The 26,061-nt window shown below is 40.8% G+C and overlaps 1 protein-coding gene across 1 annotated transcript in view; it reads right to left on the minus strand.

Moving 5' to 3' along the window:
• Nucleotides 1-24,556, minus strand: part of Cpd (carboxypeptidase D) — a 65,736-nt gene extending 41,180 nt beyond the window's left edge. Inside the window, exons 1-2 of the mRNA XM_021212166.2 lie at nucleotides 23,760-24,556; nucleotides 18,141-18,388 (exon numbers count right to left, since the gene is read on the minus strand). Coding sequence (XP_021067825.1) covers nucleotides 18,141-18,388; nucleotides 23,760-24,505 — 994 coding nt within the window. The 5' untranslated portion in view covers nucleotides 24,506-24,556. The remainder of the gene's footprint in view (nucleotides 1-18,140; nucleotides 18,389-23,759) is intronic.
• Between the last annotated feature and the right edge of the window lie 1,505 nt (nucleotides 24,557-26,061).

Raw genomic sequence — 26,061 nt, forward strand, 5'->3', positions numbered from 1 at the left:
AGTTCCAGGACAGCCAGGGCTACACAGAGAAACCCTGTCTCGAAAAACCAAAAAAAAAAAAAAAAAAAAACCAGTTCTGATGGAATCCCAGTTAATTCTCAGAAAGAGTCTTTACAAAGCAGGCCCACCATTACCTTGTATGTAGCTGATTCTCTTTATTTTTCTGTCTTATCACTGTCCAGTCTAGAAGCCCCTCACCAGAGGCTACTGATAGACCTGCCCGATTGGAACTTTCTGCCTGTTAGTTACATCTTCAAAACTGTGGCCACAATGTCTGAGAGAACAGTCTACAGAAGAACCATGCATTTGGTCTCATAATTTCAAGTTCACTCAGTTCAGAGCCATGTGGACTCAGGAGCTTGGACAGAACATCAGGGTGGTGGGAATGGCAGCTCAGGAGGTTCTTTGCCTCACGGTCATCAGAAAGCATTTACAGGGAATATAAGAGGATACTCAGGTAAGATACAGTCTTGAAAGGCATTACTTCAATGACCTCCTATGACAGGTCCTACCTCCAATTTCTTACCACTTTCCAATAATGCCATCAAATTATAACTCTATGCATTAGGTTGGAGCTTCCTAACCCAATCATCCCTGGAAGTGCCTTCCAGACACACCCAAAAGAATGCTTTCCAAATCTCATAGGCATTTCTCAATCAAAGCATGGTAATAATTAAGATTATCCATTGGAGTCTCCAAAAACATGAGGTAATTAAGTCACTTCCCCTTGTTAAGCTTTGAAAATCTTGTAATAGCAATCCATCACAGAATAACAACAACTACATTCATGGTGTTGTATGACAGATCTCTAGAATTTCATCTTGCAAAACTGAAACCCTGTGCCCCGTGAACAGCTCTCTCTTTTCTTCTCTTCAATTTCAGTTTCCTTGTGAGTTCTACTTCTTAATGACTGGCTTCTTTCATTTAGCATTACTGATAACAACACAATGGCCACTGTGTATAAGAGATTGAACTAAGATTATTATAAAAATATAAATTAAAAAATATGACTAGCCAAAGTTTAGCCTTGTTGAAGAAGCAAAACAGAGAACACATGAAAAAAAAGCAATGTGACAGCAATATTAATATGAATTCATCTTTTTTTGTACAAGTAGAATAACTACTTTATTATAAATATGGCCAATTCATACTTCAATCATGCCAGAGGGTGGTGAAACAGACCATAACAATATAATAACAGCACTGTAAAAGAACCAAATTTGTGTTCTAGCATTCTCTTATCTGTTGTCTATTTTTATTTCAGTAGCAATTTAGGAAATATTAACTAAAGAAAGCAGAAGGATCAAGTTTATGTAACATTAAAGAGTGTTACCTAATCTGGTTTTCAGATGTAACTTTCATAGGTCTCTAAGTAGGCAGTTCTAATCACTGACACAAGTATACCCTCATGGTAGTGAGCAGGAGAACACACAATCTTTTAACAATAAGATCTGGGGGGCGGGGGTTACAGAGATGACTCAGTGGTTGTGGGGAGCATGCACTGCTCTTCAGGGAACCTAGGTTCAGTTCCCAGCTCATTGAGTTATAACTCCAGTTCCAAAGATCTGACACCCTCTTCTGGCCTCCACAGGCACTGCACACACAGGGAAGTACATCCATGCAGGTAAAATATGCATACACATAAAATGATAAACAAAATACTTTTAAAAAAAGATTTGAAAGTACATCTTAGTAGTCTCTAGTCCCGTAGATCACACACTTAAATATTGACTATTTAACAAATAACTAAACGAACAATTCAAAACAATATAAAAGGTCAGATTCTGGAGATGAGCTTCTCTCTGTAGGTCCTTTATACCTGAGGCAGTGAGCAGTGCACCTAAGCATGACGTTAGGATTAGCTTCCCAGTGCAGAGTCTAGTGAAGTACAGACTCTGTCAAAACCCTGACATGTACTAAGTTAAACACAAACTCATATAAAATGACATTGGAAATAAAAAAAAAAAAGACAACTTAAAAATAATATTTTGGGGCTGAGTGTGATGGCACACACCTCTAATCCCAGCCCTCAGGAGGCAGAAAGGCAGGTGAACCTCTGAATTCCAGGCCAGCCTGGCCTACCCGGTGAGACCCTATCTTAATAAACAAAACAAACGACAATGCTACTTGGGGGTTGGTGAAGACACTCAGTGTAGGAAGCACAAGCAGCATAGGCCTGGGTCCAGACACCAACATCACACCAAAAAAGGCGTAAATAAAAAGCATCTCTACCATAATCAGAAATTGTGACACAAAAAGGTTAACAATAAAAGTTGTAGGATTAAATATAATAAAATGTATGACACATATCATTATCATAAAAATTACTGTGGGAAACTATATTATAAAGATATAAAATTTTCCCAATTTAATTTATAAATATTAAATATAATGTTAAGTGAGGTCACACAATCTCAGAAAGAAGTAAGTCATGTGTTCTTTCTCACATATTTGAAGGTATTTACCCAGAAGGCATAAAAGCTTTACCATATAGCATATCAACTAAATTCCTTAATCTATATAGAATTTAATATAAAAATTAAATCATAAACAAAACTAGAAGCCAATATGAATAAGTCTATGTTCTCAGAACATCTTTCTTATTTTGTTATCAAAATGTGAAATCATTAAAGAACAACAGATTTAGCTACCTAAAACCTATAAAGTATCTTTAAAAATACTAGCATAAAAATTATAATTGTGCAGCTATAGTACAATGTGCCTATTCAATCTTCATGTGATATATATTCCAATTTTGGTTTTGTATATATATGCAATTTTTTAAAAAAGGTATACATAGATCTTATAGTGGAGGTATTTTCATGCCTTCTGAGTAAATACCTTCAAATGGCATGAACAATTCCTAAGTAATTTTATGTTTAACTATGTAAATAGTATGATTTCTTTTTCTTTTTTCTTTTTTCTTTTTTGGTTTTTCAAGACAGGGTTTCTCTGTGTAGCCCTGTCTGTCCTGACTATAGACCAGGCTGGCCTCAAACTCAGAAGTTCACCTGCCTCTGCCTCCCAAGTGCATGCGCCACCACTGCCCGGCAAAAGTCTGATTTCTAAAGTGGCTATACCATTTTTACAATCTTACCAGCAGCGGTGGGCATTCAACAGCTCTGCATTACCTAGGTAAGTTCTTAAGTGTCTGGCCAATTGTAAATGTCTTGGCAGTCTAAGAGATGTGCAGTGGTATCTCACTGTGGTTTTAATTTGTAATATAATTAATATTCCACAATACATATTCCTTCCTAAGAAGGGACATCTTTCATGCATATATTTATCACTATATTGGGAAAGCTGTGAAGCCAGGGACTTGGAAATGTTGTGAATGTGAGATGGTCACAAGGGTCTCAATAGCTTATCTATCAAGTCTTGGCTCCTGAACTACACTCCAGGAGTGCACATCTGCCCTGAAACAGCACACTCAAACCACTGAAAGTACTTCAGTACCTCTTCAAAGTACTGAAGAGGTTCAAGACTGGCTTGAGAGATACAGAGGGCAGACATCAAGAGCACCACAACCTTTCGAACTGAACTGACAAGAATCACACCCCTCCTAAGATGAGTCTGAATTTACAGCTAAATCTAATTAGGTCATTTCCTGCTAGGACAAGCAAACAAAAAATTTACCATAAAAAACAGGATTTAAACAAGGCAAAGTAGGAGGAAAGAAAAGAGAGAAGGAAGGAGGGAGGGAGTTTTATGGACAATGTTAAGAGGTTTAATTAAACACTGTTGTTGCAGGAGCATCAGGTAAGAGAAACCACCACGCTGTGGCAAGTACTTCACAACTTTGGCAATGGTCAAAAAATAAAATCTATTCTTAAATTTCTAAAAGCCAAAAACAAATTAAAAGCTTTCTGAAAGCAGACAGAGAACAACGCAGGGAGAGCTCTGAAGTGTACAGGAAAGACCTTTCAAATGCCTACTTCTACGGCTCCTCAGTACAAACAGGAGCTCAGGAGGCTCAAGGCAAGTATTTTAAAGGGCTAAACAAGACAGAACAAAGCACGACAACACCTCACAGTGCATAACCTGGGAGCACCAACATCTCACAGCCCATAACCTGGGAACACCAACACCTCACAGCCCATAACCTGGGAGCACCAACACCTCACAGCCCATAATCTGAGGTTTTACAACCAATAAAAAATATTCTGCAGGAAGAGGGACAAAACAGACATCCAATAAGAGAAAAACAGAGAATCTACTGAAAGCAGACTGACCTTAACATAAATTAACACAGAAATTTCCTCAGGTAAAAGAGAAATAATGCCCAGAAATAAAGAACAAAAGAAAAGCAGCAGATGTAACTGTCTAGGAACTGTATAAATGACTTTTAGCCTGCTGGGGTGGCACATGCTGTCTGTAACCAAGCACTCAGAAGGCAGAGGCAGAAGGGTCTCAAATTTGAGGCTAGACAGAGCCATACAGTAAGACCCTGTCTTTAAAAATCAAGGGCAAGGATAGTCAGTACAAGGACAGCCCAGGATGTACAAGGCCCTGGGTTCAGCCCCTAGTAGACACACACACACACACACACACACACACACACACACAAAACTAGTTTACTTTCTCATCAATCAGAAGGCTGAGGAAGGAGGATCATAAATTTAAAGCTAGTCTGTGCTACACAAAACAGCTTATCTCAAAATATAATTTTGCCCGCAAGCTCCCAAAACCAGAGCTATAAGAGAACTAATTAAAATTGTTTTTAAACTCAGACCTACCAGTGATTATATATTGAATGAAAATGTTACAAACCAAGCAGAATAAAACAACAGCAACAGCTGGCAACCACAACCGGGTATGGAGTAGATGACTGAAAGAAATTGTCTAAAGGAATTACCATTCAGTGCCGGAGGTCAGGTCACCTCATGTAGTGGCACAGATATGTTAAAAGTAAGAAGGACTCCAAAAAGGACTGGAAAAACAGATGCTACATGAACACATTTAAAGACTGAAAAAGGGCTTGGGACGTTACGTCACTGGAGATAGCTTTCCTAGTGCGTGCAAGGTCTGGGGGATGAATTCCTAGCTCCATAAGCATGAACACAAGGAGAGGAGAAAGAAGGGAGGGGGGAAAAAAAGGAAGGAGGAGAGGGAGACAGGAGAAAGAACACAGAGTGAGAAAAGCCATGAAGTCAGATGTAGTGCTCTCCAGAGGAATACAAAGATGTGATAAAGGGTCAACTCCACTAAGGCAATCTACCCTAAGTGTGAGTATCTAAAACAGGACTGCAAAATACAGAGGTGATAACACTAGGAAGACAGATCCACAAATTACCTCAGCATTCTTCAGTAATCATCAGAATGAAGGGGCAGGGGCAGCTGACTAGGTCTAGAGGCTGTGCCTACTGTCCCCACCCATCTGCAGCAGAGTACACATGCTTTCCAGACACATACAAACATTCATCAGACATACACGTCCTGGGTCAAGAAACAAACAGGTTTAAAGGAGGGAAACCCTGCTCCGGATGTTCTCTGGCCATGGGGGAAGTGATCTAACAAAGTATTTTTTCTTGATAAAACCCCATGAGAGGAAACTACTTTTGCTTTGTGACTACCTTCGGAAGGTAATTCACATATTGTATTACCTCCCTTAATCTACATTTTCCTCATGATTCAGAAGAACAGAAAACAAACTTATTTCACAGGGCCAAACAACAAAAAAGCTATCCTACCTTTAGAAAATCAAAGTCTTTAGTCACCAGCTTCAATTCATAATTTAGAAATTTCTTCTAAAATTACCTAAAAACCTGGAAACAAATGGAGATACTATCTGACTTATGAATAATTTAAGAATTTTTTTTGTGAGATGCCACAAATACGCATCAGTTGACATCTGTGTTAAATTTAACATTTGTTTTTCCAATACTAAATGTCAAAGACCTTGTAAGCATAAGAAATATAAGCAGTTGGCTTGGATCTGTTGGTTTGATTTTTTTTTTTTCATCAACACAAGACCTATCTGCACGAAGCTAGCCTTCACTGTAACAGGAAGCAAGCATTGATCTGTAAACAGATCTGATGCTATCACCAGCAGCCACTGCCAAACTCAGTCAAGGCAGTTACCTAATTTTTTTTTTTAAGACTAGCATATAATTTGACTCAACATAAAGGAGAATGTCAGATTTCACAACGACATCTGAATACGGGCAAAGACAATTTTAATTTGGGGAGTAAAATATTCAGCTGTAGGCATACCTTAAAACATCTTAAAAACAGTAGAAAGCATCTGCCATTTGTCTTATTAATAATGGTAGTAAGCAAGCCTCTATGGATGCTTAGACTCCTAGGGGGCCATCCAAGCCAATGATCTTCACCTTATGCACACTAAATTGAAAAAATATGCAATGGCTCACAAATTATTGATTTCTGTGGTGCTGAGGATCAAACCCAGGCAGGAAGATACTAGGCAAGCACTGTGCTGCTGAGCGATCCTCCCAACTTACCTCACAAATACTGAGTTGGTATCCAAATGTTTTAATCTTTTTTTTTTTTTTAAGATTTTATTTATTTATTATATGTAAGTACACTGTAGCTGTCTTCAGACACTCCAGAAGAGGGCGTCAGATTTTGTTACGGATGGTTATGAGCCACCATATGGTTGCTGGGATTTGAACTCGGGACCTTTGGAAGAACAGTCGGGTGCTCTTACCACTGAACCATCTCACTAGCCCCAAATGTTTTAATCTTAAATTTGAGCAGTTGTAAGCAAAATAATATCCTGCATAACAAAATGTTAAAATAAAACTTCAACATTGCTTTAAATGTATTCAAATAAATGAAAATGGCATAGAAATTTGATTTTTAAAATCTCATTTTTCCTTCATTTTAAAAGCTTATGTGTGTGGATACTTCATGTATGTCTATGTACCCTGTGTGTACAGTACCACACAGAGAAGAGGGGGTCAGATTCCCTGGAACTGGAGTTATAGATGGCTGTGAGCCACCAAAGGGAACCAAACCCAGGTTCTCAGAAAGAGCAGTCAGTGCCCTTAATCTCTGAGCCATCTCTCCAGCCTCCAAAGTATCTATTAGAACCTGTTCAGTGCTACAAGCTGTTATCAATGCCAGTATTAATTGCTATAGGTAGGCTAAAGGTTCTTGGATCAAATGATCCACTCATAGCCATTACTCCTTGTCTTCCAGCTCATCTTCATCTGCTCTAAGATACTCAATTTACCTCTATAACAGAACAAGTCCCTTTTGCTGACTTTAGCACAGAGATCTGGCTTTAAAGAGGGGCAGACTTCCAAACAGTCGATTTCTTATTGAAAACTACTACCCCTCACTCCTCTCTCTTAGACTGAAGCTTCCATGTTAAAACAGCAATATCAAGCTGGGCCCTTGGAGAGGCAGGCAGGTCTCAAGTTCAACACTAGTCTGATCTATAAAGTGAGTTCCAGGACAGCCAGGACTACAAAGAGAAACCCTGCCTCAAAAAACCAACCAACCAATCAGCCAAACAAACAAAAACCAAACCCAATGCCAACTAAAAACCCCAACAACTTCCCCCTCTTCCGAGGCTGAATTAGCATCCCAGAAACTGTACTTATTTATTTTATTAGTGTTCTCGTTACTCTCTTCAAGTACCTGTTTAATTTTTAAGTTAGGTGCTATACGAGAATAACAGCAACTGATAAATAAAGCAAGTATAACAATATACTATACTGAAAGTCAGGTGAATATGCTACTGTCTTACTTGAATATACTCATTTCTCTTGTTCGGAGGTGATGTGAGCATTATTTGAATTGGAACACACAAGATTTGAAAAACCAAGTGGAAACCAGACACTACTGGGCAGGGAGTATACAGAGTGCGGATATTCTCATCAAAGGAATGAGTCATGTCCCAGGCAAGATACAGGCAGAATGATGTAAGATTCCATTGTGCCACTCAGATCAGTGCATAATTTAAAGCTTATCAATCACTTATGGCTGGAATTTTCCATTTAAGACTTTCAGACTATGACTGATGACTGGTAACTGAAGCGTAGGAAAGCCTAACTTCAGATAAGGGCAGACTTCTCAGAGTTTCAAAAGGTAGTAAGAACATTTCACAATTTCAATTTCTGTATGTATAATAAATGATAAGTTTGCATTCCAAGATACTTTTAAAAGTTAATAAATATACCATTCATTAAAAAGTGCAAGGAGGCACACTGAACCAAACAAGTGAAAAATACAGGTTCAGGCTTTCTCTGTGTAGCCCTGGCTGGCCCCGAAGGAGTCACTTTGTAGACTAGGCTGGCCTTGAACTTAGAGACTTGCCTGACTCTCCAACTGTGCTTAAAAAAAAAAAAAAAAAAAAAAATCCCCCCCTCCAATTTTAAGTCTTAAATTCAAGCTGCCTAATTCCTACCAGAACTTGTTATTTTCACTCGGGTCACTTCTGTGAGCATCCATTTCCTTCACCACTCCCACTAGATACATATTTGCTAATGATATGAGTCTATAGAACTAGACTAATTACATAGTCCTGCCTGGTCTCAGTTCCCACTTGGTCAACACTCTCTCACATCTCTGAATTGTATTTTTCCTTATAAAAGTGTTCTTGATCATCTGAATTACACAGAAAAGGGGTCATGGACTGAAAGCACCTAACTCAGACACGAGCTCTGAAACCCTGAGATATGAATCCTAGCCAGCATACGTGGCTCTCCCTTGGTGAAGGTGGAAAAGGCTCCCCGAGCCCATCATCACGTTACAAAGTACACAAGTGTGCTGATCCTAAAGGTCAGGCTCTGTACTAGGGCGGACCACAGCTCAAGAAAGCAAACTCATGACTCAAGAAGAAGCAAGTGTTCTGTTTAAATATGGTTTTATGTCCTTTTTTTTTTTTTTTTAAACTTTTACATTAGATAGCGCTCAGATTTAAGAGGAGAAAGAAAAAGGAAGAAAGCTTCCACCAGGTCTTTAATGTATAAGACGAGGTAAGACCAAAAGCAGTTTCTAACACAAATTTCACCTTCAATCCTATTTGTGAACCGAGAACGGGTTGACGCTTGATGCTTGAATTGTCAGCATTCCTTCATGAAAACCTCCTGGTGCAAAATGCTACAAACATTTTCACTCTGGAGGCGAAAAACCATCCATCTGTTCGACTATGTTCTAGTTGGATTTTTGACTCTAAGCAATTAAATTATGCCAGGAAACTGTATTGATTCCATCTTCAGAACTGTGGACTGACATATGTCCGTCACATGTCTTACAACCCTGAGCCTCTTTTCACTTTGATCCTGCAGAGGCTCTAAAAACTGTTTCTTCTTTTAAAGATTTGTTTATTTTATGCATATGAGTACACTGTAGCTGTTTTCAGGTACAACTGAAGAGGGCATCAGATCTCACTACAGATGGTTGTGAGCCACCATGTGGTTGCTGGGAATTGAACTCAGGACCTCTGGAAGAGCAGTCAGTGCTCTTAACCACTGAGCCATCTCTCCAACACTTAGAAGCTGTTTCTTAACAGCCCCTTGGTACTTGGGAAGATGAAGTACTACCTGGCTGTCACTCTTCTCCCACACAAGGTGGGGCTCGGGTGGGTCTCTTCTGAGGGCTCTCCTTGACACTTCACCACCATTAGTCCTGTGATTCATCTTGCATACTTTTTATTTATGTTTTTAGTTATTCTCTTATATATTACGCACTTACTGCGGTTTCCCTTCCCCCTCTCTTCACAGCCTTCCCATCCCCTTCACCCCTCCCCCAAGTCCACACCTCTTCTGTTTCCCTTCAGAAAAGGGCAGGCCTCAGGGGATGACAACCAAACATGGTATATCAAGGAACAATAAGACTACACACATCTCCTCCCATTAAGGCTGGATGAGGCAACCCAGTAGGAGAAAAAGGATCCTAAAAGCAGGCAGCAGAGTCAGAGACAGCCCTGCTCCCACTGTGAGAAGTCCCACAGGAAGACAAACTACACAACTCTAACACAAACGTAGAGGACCTAGCTCAGACCCAAACAGGCTCCCTGATTTTCTGAAACAATTTCTTATACCTCTTACATTCCCCTTCATTCCCATGTAATCCTGTGGCTAAAGCTCTTATCATCAAGAGATCCCATTCCAGATAACTATAAAAACTCTCCCTAGAGCCCCTTCTTCTAGGGCTCTGTCCCTTTCCACCCAGAGGTAAAGGTCATCTGAAATGAGCAGTGCCACCCTGCCCAACACGCGTGGGCAGGCATCACATTCATGATGTTAAAGAAGAGCATGTTCTGCAGTGAAGGCAGGAGAGTGAGTTACTTGGAGGCTTTCTAGAGGCATGGTGACCTGTAAAGGTTTTGCCAGCAAAGGACAGAGTCCAGCACACGATGGAGGCAGAGGAAAAGGCTCGATAAGGTTGGATCAGACTCCATTGCATGGCAGGCAGAGAACCTTTCAGATCTCCTCCATGTGTAGTTTGGTTTTTACTGCAGAGCTTTAAATACTTGTAAGACCCTGGCACACACTTCCTCAGCCTGACAACTACACCTCAGATTAGTAAACAGACGTCAGGAAACACACATGAAGCACTGCTCTGCACATGTTCTTCAGGTCAGACTGGTTTGTCTCTGCTGCTCAGATCCACTAGTCTTCATGACTGAAAGGTTACTGAGAGAAACTAAACTCCTTATGATCCTGAAGGACTCATCTTTTATTAATAGCAAATGCTGTGGTTTATTTTTCCAGTTATGCATTACATATTTAATTCTTTGTTTTAGATTCCAGTTTTCTGGTATATGCCCTACTTAATGACATAGGAAACATTCAAGCCAGTGCACTTCAGTGTTTAGAGCACATTAGTGCTGCTCAGAGTAATGGCCATTTAGAGGAAGAATGTGAATGGCCACATGATCAAAGGAGTTCATGCTTATACAAACCTGTTCTGGGTATGTGATGTGCTATCTGCTCACATTTCATAACTGATGGAAGATTAAAAACAGAGGGAAGAAGGCTCGATAAATTAACACAATGTTTCCTTCTTCCAAAGAAAGGGGGAACAAATCATAACTGCCAGTTTGAAAAGGCTCAGTGCCACGTTAGCAACAACTTAAAATCCAGAGCAAAGCCCCATAACTATAAAGCATTGCAGCAGCTGTCCCAGCCAGTAACAGTGTGAGGACATGTGAACAGCACGAGGCTGGCTGGTGACGAGATTTCTGAGTAATTTTCTGTCTCAATAATCATTCAAATTACAGGGAAAACAACCCGAGGTAAGTTGTAGCTCAGTCTTCGCCATAAATGACTAAGGTGCATAAACAAGCCAGGACAAAAGAAAAAAGAGTTATCATGTACAAACTGTAAGATGTTTGCTCCTATGAGAAAAAAAAATTGAAAGCAATTCAGCTCTATGGCAACAGTGATGAAGAGCAAAGCTGTTCCAAGGTGGAGGCAGTGCCCATTACTGGGTTGTAAGAGACGTTAGTGGGTTTGGACACACTTTTAAAATAAAGGAAATATTACAATGGCAAGCCAGTTATCAGATGCTTGCAGTGATGGGGAGATAGAACAACCAAGGGCATGCCCTGTGCCAGGTAAGTGCTCTACCACTGAGCTACATCTCGGGCCCCACATTTAGGTATTGTCTCATAAAGTTTAAAACATAAAAAGTTTTTAACATATACACACATTGATGAAATGTATAAAAGCAACCGGAAGGGACTGGTGAGATACTCAGAGGCAAACAGTGCATGTTAGCCTTTGTAGAGGAGCCAGTTAGGTGGCCAGCACCCGTGCCAGGCAGCTCACTACAACCAGTTACAGGGGATCAGACACTCTCTTCCCGCCTCCACAGACAACAGCACTCATGTGCACAGACGTATGTATACACATAATTTTAAAAATGTAAAGGCATTTCATATTATAGGATAATAGTGAAACTAAAAAACAAAACAAAAACAAAAACAAAAAACACTATGACCTACAATAAGACAAACTTATTTTATCACAGTAGGAATAAATGTAGGAAGAATATTTTTAGGAATTTTGAGTCCAAAGTTCAGGTGTCTAATATTGTAAACTATGTAAACCACTTTTTTACAAGAATAACAAGAATTTGTTTATTTAAGTATTCACAAAAGATGCACTGTTTTCCTTCTATATACAAGACATGATTCAAAGTCAAGGAGATAGAATACCAAGTAAAACGGAAATCCTGCCCTAGTGAAGTGGGAGCTCTTGCAGAGATAGTAGTTACAGTGCCTGATGCAAAGCTAAGTGCTTAAAATAGTTCTCAGCGGAACCTCATAATCCTATGAAAGAGATTACCGTTTATCTTCATTTTATATTTAGGTATCTAGAGTGAAAGAATTCATTAACATGTTGAAGATCAACTAATCTCTCTTATCTATACACACACAGAATTTGCTCTTAGCCTCTATGCCTCTGTCTGCAGGAAGGTAAAAGATAACCCATGCCCTACCCTAGAGGGTTTCTAACATTTACACAGAATGGTGAGTTTAGTAAAATCATTTCAGTTACAGTCTTGGGTTTCTTGCCGTTCCTAAACTATATAACTGTACATAGATTCTTTCTTGTGTGTGTGTATGTGCATGAATTTGTGTTACTGTTCATTTGGTGTGTGTGTGTGTGTGTGTGTGTGTGTGCCAGAGAACAATCTCAAGTTCATCCTCAAGAACATAGTCCACCTCCCAGAAAGGTCTCTCACTGGTCTAGCATTCACCTATTATGCTAGAATGGTTGGCCAGCAAGCCCCAAGGACCCTCCTCTTCCTCCTCTGCCTTCCCAGTGTTGGGATAAAACACACACCACTACACCTGGCACTTTTATGTAAAACTCAGGGGCTTGTGCTAGCTTCCCAGTCCTTAAAGACAGAAACTCTTTAAACGGTGACCTATACTACAGCCCAATTTCATTAAATATGATTTGGAATATACACATTAAGCGATCAGCTAATTTTTATGTCTGAAAAACTTTCAAGATGGCTTCTCAGGTGGCTGAGACAGAAGGATCAAGCTCAATTCAAGCCTGGGCAACTTAGTGAGACCCTGTCTCAAAATAGAATTTAGAGGCAAGAGAGGTGGCTCTGTGGTTAGCACTTGCTGCTCTTGCAGTGGGCACAGGATGAATTCCCAGCACCCACACAGTGGCTTACAACTCCAGCTCCAGGGATCCAGCTCATTCCTTGACCTCCTCAGGCACCAGGCATGTATGTGGTATACATACATACATCCAAACATTCACATACATCAAATAAAAATAAATCTTAAAATAAATTTAAACGTTAAAGGGCTGGGGATGTTGCTCAATGGCAGAATGCTGCTAGCATGCACAGAATCATGGGTTCAGCCTCTAGTACTGACTTAAAAACCAATACACAGTCAAACGACAAGAATAAAAGAAAGAGTGGGGGAAGGGTAAGCCAGTGGCAGAGGACTGGGCACTGTGCTGGGTAAAATCACCTGGCTAGACTCTCTCAGTCACACAGCTTTAGCAGGTGAGTGACTTTTCACAGGCCTACTGGGACAGCCATTCCCTACCTGGATCCTGTGGGCTTGAAAGACATGGGAGAAGCCAGGACTACATATGGGCAGCTAAGCATGCGTGCCAGCCTTGGCAAGCATGGGGAAGGCAGTGGCGGCCCCACCGCCCACTCCCACATTACTTAGCTGCTATCTGATCCTTGTAAGTAGCAACTCTTTCTGCTCTGCTCTTACTGTGTCCCTGTTGCCTAAAGCAAAATATGGAATGTGGCAGGCAGTGAGGAACATTTACTAAGTGAATAGCTAGATTGTGTGAGTTCGCTGGTCTCTTAGTCCTTTAAGTTTTATAAAACAAAAAGGACCAAACTAGATCAATATATTCATTTTCAGCTCTAAGACATGTACACTTCTTTGAGCAGGAATTCATAAGTACATCACACAGAGTATTAGTAAAGCCATTGCAGGACATCCGGCCTTGAAAGTATGCCCATCACAGGTTTTTACAACATCTCCCTTTGGTCCTGCACAACATAAACAAGACGATTTTATCCTGTGCAAGCTACTGGAGCCAGCACGGCTTTCTCTTTAGGAAGCAGTTGCTGTGCCAAGAAGAGAAGCTAGCTACTGTAGCGAAGGCACAGTGCATCTGAGAGGTCAGCTCAAACAAGAGGGATGTTGATGCTCCCAAACAATGAACAATGGCAGCCACAAAGCTTAGCTTCCTCAGAGGTGGAGAGAAACAGAAACACTTCATAACTGGTTTAATGGAATAATCTGTGACTATGTAGCAAAGTCTACTTCTTTTCTCTAAAAACTGCATAGTTATTTTTCAAACTGTGTTTTACTGTATGCTTCAATCAACTGTCAATTAGGAATAACTTTTTAACCTTTTAAGGTGTTTTTTTTTAAACCAAAAAGGTAAAATAAATTATCATTCATCCCATTATCTTAAGTAATATCTCTGATTCATACAATAACTTGACCAGTTCACAAAACTACTGGCTCACAAAGAAGATATTTAATCAGTTTATTTCTGAAGACTGAAATGTAAGGATTACACATTAAAGTATACTCCCTTACAGTGTTTTCAAACCATGTCCAACTTTAATGAGGGAAGAGGTTATCTGCTAAATATTTCAGACTTGTTGTAGATGTTTGTAACACATAAACTATGGATAGAAACTAGAGAGGGTCAGAAAATTCTAGAAGGTATTCAGTCCTCTAACTTAAGACTCATTTTCAGTATATGCAGCTAGATAAAAAAAAAAGTCAAAAAGTGATTAGCCAGGCATGACAGCACACGCCTTTGATGCCAGCACTTGGGAAGCAGGGGAAGGAGGATCTGGGTTTGAGACCGGCCTGGTCTACACAGAGTTATATGGTGAGACCTTGTCTCAAAAAACAAACAACAAAAAAACAAAAATGTCAACGGCATAAATAAAGGTGAATTAAGAGATATGTCACACGATGTTCTATAATGAGATTGCCAGCAGAAAAGTAAAGAACACCTCAGCATCTCATCAGGGACTCCAGTGACATTCCTATAAGTTCAGCTGCTCCTTCTGCTTAAGTTTTGAAGATGGTTTTAAGGTGGTCTAGCTGTGTAGCTCAGCCTCAGACTTATGATCCTGTTACCTTCGTCTTCTGAGTGCTGGGGATTCGTGTGTGCACCACATCTAGCTTCTTTCTGCATACTGTTTGTGTGCAGGTGATGTATGCCTCTGTAAGTGTGAAGAGAGGGTATACACCCCCAGGTGCGTGCCTGAGAAGGCCAGAGGAAGATGTCAAATATCTTCCTCTCTTGGGCTCCACAGTGGGTCTCTCACTGAACCTGAAGATTACCTGTTTAGTTAAGCTTCCAGGAACCTCCATCTGACAAGACTAGGTCACAGGCACACATGCCACACAGGGCTATTATGTGGGTGCTGGGGATTTGAACTCAAGTCCTCTTGCTTTCAAAATAAGTGCTCTTACTTACTGAGCCACCTTCTTAGACCCACTTCTACATCGGGCTTTACTATTCTGAAATTTTGAAACAGTAGCTACTTTCATGATTTTTAATTTATTATTTACCTTTCATAAGTATGGGTGTTTTGCCTGCATGTATGTCTGTACACCATGAGTACCTGCTGCACCGGGAGGCCAGAAGAGGGTGTGCATGCACATGTGTGTCAGGTGTCCTCTTTCACTGTCCAGTTTATTTACTGGGCAAGGTCTCTTGCTGAACTCAATCCAGCTAGCCTAGCTTGCCCAGGGGATCCCCGTGTCTGTGTCTGGGACTCGGGGAATACAGACAGGCCATGGACCCATCTGTAGTTTTTTGTGGGTTCTGGAGATTTGTTCCACAAGCATTTTATCCACCTAGCCATCTACCCAAACCTTAATAATATGTTAAAATAGTATGCTACAAAAAATTGGAACCCTTGTATGTTTCTGCTAGAAAAATAAATGCTATCACCACTATGTAAAAGAGTTTGTTTGATGCCCTCCTAAAAGCTAAATACAAAACTAATCATGACCCAGCAGTTCCACTCCTAGCCATTTATACCAAGATCTTAGAGTGAGGACTCAGACACTTACTCGTACAACGGTGTTCACTACGGCACTGCTCCATAGTGAAGAAGAAATGACTCAGTGCCATCCACAGAGAATGAATAGACAAAATCTATTACATATCTGTGCATATGTGATATGTATTTTATAGAGAGAGAATATTATTTAACTATACAAAGGAATGGTGTTCTGGTACATTACACAGAATGGATGAACACTGAGGACATTATGGTAAGTGAAGCACACTAGATGTAAAAGTACAAATATTTTATGACTTTAATTATGTGAACTACCTAGAATAGACAAATTCACAGAAAAAAAGAAAATAGATTAATGGTTTCCTGTAACTAGAGAAAGGAAAGTAATAGGAATTACCTAATCATTACAGAGTATCTGAGATGATATAAATATTCAGAAAATAGACAGTTAGTAATGGATATATAACACTGTGAAAGTTCTTACTATCACTGAAGTCTTATACCTAGAAAATTGGCCAAGCATTGTGGTTTAACCCTGTAATCTCAGTACTCAGAACACTGGAGGCAAGATGATAAAGAGTTCAAGCCTGGAATGGTTGGGCTGATGCGATAAAGAACTTGCCTAAGTTGACTGGGCCCCTGGAGTTTGATTCCTCAACACCAAAAAATTTTCACAAAAACAGGCATCCACATGCATGAGCAAGCAAAGAAAGCAAAATGGCAAATTTTTTGCTAAATATTTATGTATATTTAAATAGATGTGTATATTATATTTATATAATATTCATAATATTAAATATATTATTTTAAAATATATTTATATATTATATTATATAAATTATACATATTTACATAAAACAATTTTATATAAATTATATATTAAAATATATTTATATAAAAGTATAATATATAAATATATATTTTTAAATATAACATGTGATCGTATCCTTTTAATATATTTATATATTAAATATAGAATATATAATAGTTATAATTTATATATTTATATATTAAATATATGATATATAATAAATAGTATATTATATTGTATATTATATATTACATCAAATAGATGTAAACATACAGTTTTTATATAGTATATACTATATATTTATATATTATATCTTTACATATTTATAGATTTTATATATATATATGTATATATATATATATATATATATATATATATATATATATGTATATATACATACATTAAAAAGCAAGTCAGAATTCCATGACCAACCCACAGATGTGAGCAAATATACCTTTATGTAAAAGATAAGATCAGTGGTCACTGTTTCTAGCCCAATAATTTAAGATCTATAACTTAACTTTCTGTGTCTCCTGACATGTGATGTGGTCTATATAATAATCTTACTGGGAAACTGAAGTTGAAGTACAATGTAGAATGTGACAAACCTAAAAATTGAAAAGTTCTGTATGACAACAACTTGGACTGTTGTTTTGTTTTTTTTTTCATTACAATTATATTTGTGTGTGTGTGTGTGTGTGTGTGTGTGTGTGGGCAGGTAGGTAGGTACACACATGCAACAGTGCATATGTGGAGAGCAGAGGGCAACTTTCAGGAGTTAGCTCTCTCTTTCCACCATGTGGGTCCTAAGGCCCTAACTCAAGGTGTTAGGCTTGGTGGCAGGTGCCTTTATCCACTGGGCCATCTTTCTGGCTCCCGCCCAGATTCTTAACAAGATCAAATACAATGGCTGTGCCTTGACCAGATCCTGGATTTGGAGAAAAAGGAACTACAATTCCTTGGTGAAGAAGGGAAATGAAGTCCAGGCAGCATGTGGATGACAGCACTGACCGACTACTGGCCTCTCAGGTGAGGGAATGGTGCTTGGAAGAACAAGTGCTGAAGGACTTAAGGGATCTGTCAGCCACATATTTTTGAGTGGTCTGGGGAAGAATGGGGGGGGCATGTGTAGGTGGGGAGATGGAGCATATGGGGTAAGAGAACAGCAAGGGAATTCAACTGGAGATAGTACATATTTCTGTGGTCGTCTTTAAATTTTGCTGTAGTTTTGGAAACTTCAGACATACAAAGAAATAACCTGCTTAAGAAGTGAAATTGCACATTTCCTCCTGCATTCAGAATACATGTAAGAAAGCTAAGCCAACAGAAGGAAACGCAACAGAGTCAGTGCTTTGCATACCTTCCACGTCATACCAGTGCGCGCCATTCGTGATCCCATCTTTGAAAGTCTCGTCTTCATCTCCTGGACAATGGGGTTCACCAGTTTTCATTATAGGGTGGTTAGAGGCATAAGCTTTTGCCAAGTATCTAAAGACTTCATCATCGGAGGTTTTGCTATAGAGTCCAGTGGTCTTATGCTCAGGAGAATCATCAAAAGGATAGCTTGCTACCACTGAGCCACCATGAAGATTTCCAGAAAGCACAAACCTTTGAAAACACAATCAAATTACATATCACCTTTAAAAGACACAGAAAATGCCAAGCATTAAAAACCTCCACAGGATCTTTCATAAATAAACTCAGTTTTTTCTTTATTCTTTTTTCATTCACTCATTCACTCATTCATTCATTCATTCACTCAATCAGTCCTGAGGATGAACCCAGGACCTGGGTACATGCTAGACACTGACTCTATCTTCCAGTTCCACAAATCAAATACCTATCCCGTGGCTGGAAAGACGGCTCAGTGGATACACCTGCTACCAAGCCTAGTGCCCTTCATTTAATCCTCAGGACCCACAATAGTGGAAGGGAGAACTGAGTTCCACAAGTTGTTTCCTAACCTACACGCACACTTGGCATGTGTGCTCTCCCACACATATAAATAAATATAAAACGTTATTTAAAATTTCAGAACTAAAGATGTAGCTTAGTGGCTGAGTGCTTTCCTAGTATGTATAAGCCCTGGGTTTGATCTCCAGCAATCAATCAATCAATCAATCAGGCTGCTTTTACATTTCAAGTTAACCATAAGTACTTACAGAAGTTTCAATCATTGAACATGTTGCTGAATAAATACTACAATAACTAATGTTTTAGGAAGTGTCTTACATGAGAAATTTCAGATTCATTAATTATATTGACCTATAGGAACTTGCCAAAATTCAATCTTATTTTTTTCCTACCTACAAAAGTGATGATTTCATACAGTGTTACCTGGAACTTATGTTTCACAATGTGCCAATTTCATAGGAAAAGTGGCTAACATAATAAACATTTGTCGAATACAAGAGGTAAGTGAATAACATTATGTTCTGTATACTTACTGCCCAAAGAAAATTTTCAGGATAAGGCATCTATCTGATTTAAAACACAATGTATCTTATCTAACTCCAGTTTCACAAAATCCTTGTACCAAATTATATTTTCAAGAAAGATGCAAAGTTGGAAAGATTCAGGAAAACCCCACCTGATATAGTGAGCTTCTTTCAGAGAAAAACAATACAGAGCCATCCTCTGCTAACCCAAGGTTTCTACCTGGCCATTGGATAACTGACACAGACAAGGGGGTTTCTATTGGGGGTGGGTTCTGGGGGTCAAGCAAGCAAAGCTCACGTTAGCCACACCCCCTAACTCTGAGCTACAGCCCCAGCCTCATTTCTATTTCTGAGTGAACCACTAATGTGGTCCAGTTTATAGCTACAGAAGATCACAAGAGCTCCCTCTGAAGAGAAGACTAAAAGTAAAGGCATGCGTTCTCTTTGTACATCCTTCCCTTATGTAACTGTTCAAACCATTACTACGAATAGAGATTAAATATTTTCTCTTTGCATTCTGACTAGAATTTTCTTGGGCCTGGTTACTTGTAGTAACAATAAACTGACCTTTTGAGAGTCTAGACATTTCTCTCTATATGCTTGAAAGAAAACTACAATTATCATATGTGTAATCTGAAAGGCTACTTTAGACATGATCTGTACTTTAGGCATCTTTGAGGTGGACAATGAATGTTGTTTATAACAGAAGGAAAAACTTAGCCAGTGATGATAAAGACAACTGACAATAAAGGAAATTAGTTTAAAATGAATACAGTTTTCATTAGTGCCTGTCCAGACACCAGAGAATGACCTTCGTTGTAAATGTCCTCCAGAGCTGTTTTTCAACAGTAATGTGATCAGAAGTCACTGCCTCTAAACCCCCATTTCTATCTCTTCTATAAAATGTGAATATTCAACCCACCTCTCGGGATTATTACAACTACTAAAAACAACACATGAGCAGAACTCCACACTAGCTCCTCAACAAATGTTCATTTCTTTGGAGCTCTCTAGCATCCTGGTCAGTTTCAGTCTAATTCTGACTGCCACTGCCACTCCTTTTAGTGACAGAACAACCCAGGAACAACAAAGGTTGTCACACCTAGCTTTCTAATTCCACCTAGCTACTGTATTAACCATTTACTTTCTGGTTGTATTTGTAAACAACTCAAGAATTTTTTTTTCCTCCATTTACTTTGGGAAAACTATAAAAAGGCTCTTTCAGTTCAGGCACTTTACTTAGCAACAAGCATTTTTTTTTGTTTGTTTTTGTTTTTGTTTTTGTTTTTTGTTTTTCGAGACAGGGTTTCTCTGTATAGCTCTGGCGGTCCTGGAACTCACTGTGTAGACCAGACTGGCCTGGAACTCAGAAATCCACCTGCCTCTGCCTCCCGAGTGCTGAGATTAAAGGCGTGCGCCACATGCCCGGCAGCAGCAAGCATTTTTAAAGTATTAACTATGAGCTGAATACTACTGCGGGCATTAAAATACATACAAGCAACAACAGAAAAGCCCTGAATATTCTGTGTAAGCAGGGTGTGCTACTTCTCCTATTTTAGGTTAAGACTCTACTAAATGAGAGACCCTTTTGTTTAACACTGTTGCAATACTTCTCAGAAACACCATAAAGAGGACCTGATGTTTCAACCACTTTTACAACCAGGTAACATTAGGAATCTATGAGAGTAATTAAATGTGATTCTCTGTCTTCTAACAACATAGTTTTAAGATACAATGTCACTCTTCTGGGGACAATGCAAGAAAGAAAGAAAGAAAGAAAGAAAGAAAGAAAGAAAGGGAGGAAGGAAGAATTAAAGGAATATCAGGACATCTCTGAAACAACTTACTCCACAAAACACATTTAAAAGTATAGTTTCCTCAGGCCTGGCGTGGTGGCCCATGCCTTTAATCCCAGCAGAGGCAGGTGGATTTCTGAGTTTGAGGCCAGCCTGGTCTACAGAGTGAGTTCCGGGACAGCCAGGGTTATACAGAGAAACCCTGTCTCAAAAAACCAAAAAAAAAAAAGAAAAAGAAAAAGAAAAAGAAAAAGAAAAAGAAAAAATGTATAGTTTTCTCACATAAACTAATGTCTGTGTTTTTCTTTTTAATATCCCTCGCATCTACCAATCTGTAATTGTGCTTTAAATTTTATTTACCTATCAACATCCTGTTATTAATTAGCCATTAAAGAATATGTATTTTCAGTTCTATTTTAAGACTGAAGCTAAGCATGAATTTTCCTTTTTTATTAGAGTTACATCTGGAAAAAAAAAACAAAAATTTGGGATTAATAAGTAATCAAAGTAATCTGCCACAGGACAGAGAGAGTCTGAAATACCAACTGAACCCTGAACTTTTAAAAAACACACCAGCGCCCATCAAGGAGCCAAGAAGACCCTGATGTGGGGGACTCCTGATCACTAAATGATACTAATTTGGAAGAGTTAAGAAGAGAGTTAATTTTTGCCTTGAGACTGTCATTCTTCACATTGGCCACAACAGAACAAGCAAAGATAAAAGTCCCTGCAAGAGTTGCTGTGGGACATTTTAAACACCCAAGCAATGGACACAGTGCAGTTGATACATTTTCTCAAAAAAAACAACAAAACAAACCAACCAAACAAACAAACAAATAAAAAAACCTGCCCTAGCTGGCAATGGCAAGCACCTTTAACTCCAGCAGAGGCACAAGATCTGTGAGTTTGAGGCCAGTCGGGTCTACATGCGAATTTCAGGCCAGCCAAGACTACACAGTGAGACCCTGTTTCAAAACAACAACGAAAAAGTAAAATAAACAGGCCTGCTTGCCGTAGCACCTGACAGTTTAAGTGTTGCATCAAAATCAAACTGATGCAGATGTTCAGAAGTCTGACACCGTCAAGGAGAGGACACTGCCCATCAACATCTGAACAGAATAAGCATCTACAGGGGACCTTCTACTCACTAGTAAAGTGAAAGGCAGATGACTAAAAGCCATTTGGAGCTATCATAATGTCCACAAAATTTCTAGATTTCATAATATATGACTGACATCTTACAAAAGATACCATTTCAGGAGGGCAGTATGTAGCTCAGTTGGTACAGTACTTGTTAGCATTCGTGATGCCCTGGGTTCAACCACAGGCACAGCATAAACCAAGGCTGGTGGCACATGCCTATAATCCCAGCTACAGCAAAAGTAGGAAGATCAGGAGCTCGGGTCACACCTGGCTACATAGCCTGTCTGTAACTAGCCTGGGCTACATAAGAAATGATTCCAAGTCTCACAGAGAAACGTCTTTCTTCATCTTTACCTTTGGCTCATCTGTCAGCCAAAAAAGCTTCAACTCAAGATACAAAGATTCTAACTACCGCCCTCAAAAGCCTTACGAAGATACACATCGGGAATATGCTGGCACAGTGGGTGTTCTAGAAAGGAAAGAGGTACAGGTTTACTTCAGACCTGACTCCATCTGGAGTAAGTACCATCTTCCTTCATTCCTCCTTCCTCTTTCTATTCATCTCTGAAGAGTTACATCATAGCCCCTCTCCAAGAGATAGGGAGCCTTAAATTTGCAGCTCATGCACATTTTGTCATGGGGAACAGTTTCTGTCAAGTTTTAGCTGCGTAAACCTCTCCTATGTATTTATAACACGCTCTCGTTACATACTAGTTTTTGAAGGTCTTCACACTTCTACTTTTTACCTTTTAAAACCCCACACGGACTAGAGAGCTGGCTCAGCCCGTTAAAGGGTAGGCTCACAACCAAAAATATAAAACCCCACAGGGTGCTTAAATGTTACCCATGTCAATGTCTGGCTGTACTACCACAATAAGAAAGAGTACAGCTGGCATCAGAAAAGAAGCAGTTCTGATCTGTGAGGGTTTCCCCTTATTCCATACTCCCCTAAGCAGAATCAGAAGTAAAGACAGAAGAATCGGTTTCTATCCAGTAGCAGAGAGAGTGACTGGGGGTGTCGTTTGCTATTTCTGAGCTACACTCTGTCTCCCTGCCAGTGCAGCACTAAGTAACCAGGCTTAGATTCCCCGAGGCTTGTCAACCAGTCTGCCCTTCAATTTCCCCGTATGCAAAACAAGAGTACCAGTGGTGTCTAGAGGATATGAGTGGTGTCTAGGTCGCCCGGTTGTGGTCAACATCTAGTGACATAATGCAGTCGCAGAAAGTGCTTGCCACAGTGTTTCTAGTGACAAGCTTAGCTACATAATGAAGGTGCCAACCTAGGAATCCTTAAATTCTTACCCATTACTCATATACGATGGTCCTTCAAAAATAGGGATAGAATGGCAGAAGAAGAAAAAAGTCTCCCCTCAGGCTATGCCCTGCACAAATGACAGCCACAAGCAGGCTTCTTTTCAATTAGCAAGACAGGAGGTACTGCAGCCTGGCCTCCGTTCCAGTTACAGGGTGTCACTCTGCACACCGACTGCCCCCGACCCCTTAGGCAGGCAAGCATTGTTTGAGCGCCTGCTGGCTGTCAGAATAAGCCTCCTGGTCTCGAAGGCTCACGTGGGACCAAAAGCAGAGTCAAGTAACACTCACTTGTTCCTGCGGATCCAGTCGATGAGGGCGCGCACCTCCGGCACCTCATCCAGGGAAGGTGGCTCGCCGGTGCTGAACTGGTCAGGGAAGCTGCGGTTGAGGTCACGGCCTCGGCTGTTGTCACGGCCGCTGGTCCCAGGCGGGCCGCTGTCGCCGAGGCCGCAGTCACCCTCGCGGGCGCGTTCGAAGCCATCCGGGTTCAGGCTGGGCAGCAAATACACATCGGTGGTGTTGAGCAGGCGGACCAGGCGCGGGTCCCCGCGGCGGTAGCCCGACGCCAGCTCGCGGGCCAGGTAGACCAACACCTGGCGTGACACCGTCTCGTCGCCGTGCATGTTACCCACCAGCTTCACCTGCGGCCGGCCGGGCAGCAGCGGCCCCGCGGCGTCCAGCCCCGCGGCGGCAGCGGTGGGCGGCGGCCCCAGGCCGGCCGTGAGGCGCAGCACCCACAGCGGCCGGCCCTCCACCGAGCTGCCGATGCTGAAGAGACGAGCCAGGCCGGGTGGCCCCGCGGCCGCTGCCGCCTCCAGCGCCTCGCCCAGCGCCGCTTCGTGGTAGTAGTGGTCAAACTGGCCCTCGGCCGCCTCGGAGCCGCCGACGGTTGTGGTGGTCGCCTCAGCCTTCTTGATGTGCGCCGCCTGGGCCGAGCTCCTCAGTAGTAGTAGCAGCAGCAGCAGCGGTGGCGGCGGCAGCAGACGCAGGCGTCCCAGCTGCCAGGGCGGCCGCTCATCCCGGCCGCTCGCCATCTTCCAGCAACGCCGCTAATACCGCTCCGCTCCAGCGGCTCCACACTCCGGGCGGCGGCAGCCCGCCGGATCCCCTCCGCGCCTAGCAACCCCATCCCGCCCTCCAATCTTAGCCAATCGTAGCCTTGAATGCTTGGGTGTCACGCTAGGGGGCGGGGCTTTCCTTAAAGCGGACGATTTTTCCCTCTGGGCGTGTCTTCTCCACTCCAGTCCTTAGGGACTTTAATTGCTTTCCTTTCCTCCACTAAGGTTCTCCTCTCTGTCTTCCTGCCTCCCCATTTCCTCTTCTACTTCTCTCATTTTTCGCTCAGTCTCTTCTTTATGGCTTCTCCTCTGAAATTCTCTGAGAGCTTTTACTAGCCCCCTTATTCGTTGGAGCATTTCTTAGCTACGCTTTAATGCTTTAGAGTCAGTAATAAAAAGAATTGAAAGGTTCCAAAGATTAAAGGACTCCTGAGAAAATCAGGAAGTTAGAAAGAATCTTAATCAAAGGCCTTAGTCCCATCACCTTTGCACCTTTCCCCCCTTCTTGATGGGTTCTGCCTGGGCTTGAGCACTTGAAGAGAATGAGACAGCTAGCGCACCTCAGAAAGCAACCAATTCTATTTTTGATTTGTCGCGTGACTAGATATCTCCTTTATAAAGTGGAAACTGCCATAGTAGGCTCCCTCTGTCTTAATGTGGTCTGTTTCCTTGGCCGTTCAAGAGTGTTGGACTGTAACTATCTTCTTTGTGTGCTGGTCTCGGCTCACATTGGGGAGATATCATTTTTAGGGACCTTACCCTCCTCTCACACTTCTTTTGAGTAGGAGCATCTAGATCACCTCAGTACAACCATAACTATAGTTTTGGAATGCTATCTTTAAGAGATAGATTTGACATGTCTAGAAATACCTGCTTGGCAAGTGTACTTCCCCCAAGGTATTTGGGTAAGTACAGAAAAACCTAACCTTCCAAGTAGAGTTTAATCACTTTAGCTTAAAGAAATTTGAAGTTTGGCAATCCTTTTATCAAGTGTGAAACTCTAACCTGTCTAACAACATAATCGTGATAACCATTATTATTCCCTTCTTTCGGTGCTGGATGGTTCGAGTTTCTGAACTCTAATTGAATTTTCATAGGGCCCCTGGAATTCACTGATTACTGAGTATTTATTGAGTAACTGGTGTCTGTTAAAGCTAGAAGCTGGGAAGCAAGGCATTTCGTGCATTGTTAGAGATCCAATGCAGGGATGAACGATGCAATACATCTGTGGGGGCATTCCTGAGGAAAACCTCATTCAATCTGAGGAGGAGGCAACCAAGAAGATAGGGAAGAAGCCAAGAGGGGAGTGAAGAATTCTGGGTAGAAGAAGGAGCATGCACAGGAGGTTGGAAAGTTTACGAGCAGAGACTAGGTGTTCTAGAATTGTTTGTAGGTCCAAGTTACTGGTGAAGGGGATCACAGATGTATCAATAAAGAGCCAAGGATGGGTTTGAAGCTAATTTAGAAGAATCTCCCTCTGACAGTAACTTGAAGAATCTTAAACATGAGGCCAAGAGACCCACAAGAAGCAT

Source organism: Mus pahari, chromosome 14 (assembly GCF_900095145.1).
Source record: "Mus pahari chromosome 14, PAHARI_EIJ_v1.1, whole genome shotgun sequence".
Classification (NCBI taxonomy): domain Eukaryota; kingdom Metazoa; phylum Chordata; class Mammalia; order Rodentia; family Muridae; genus Mus; species Mus pahari.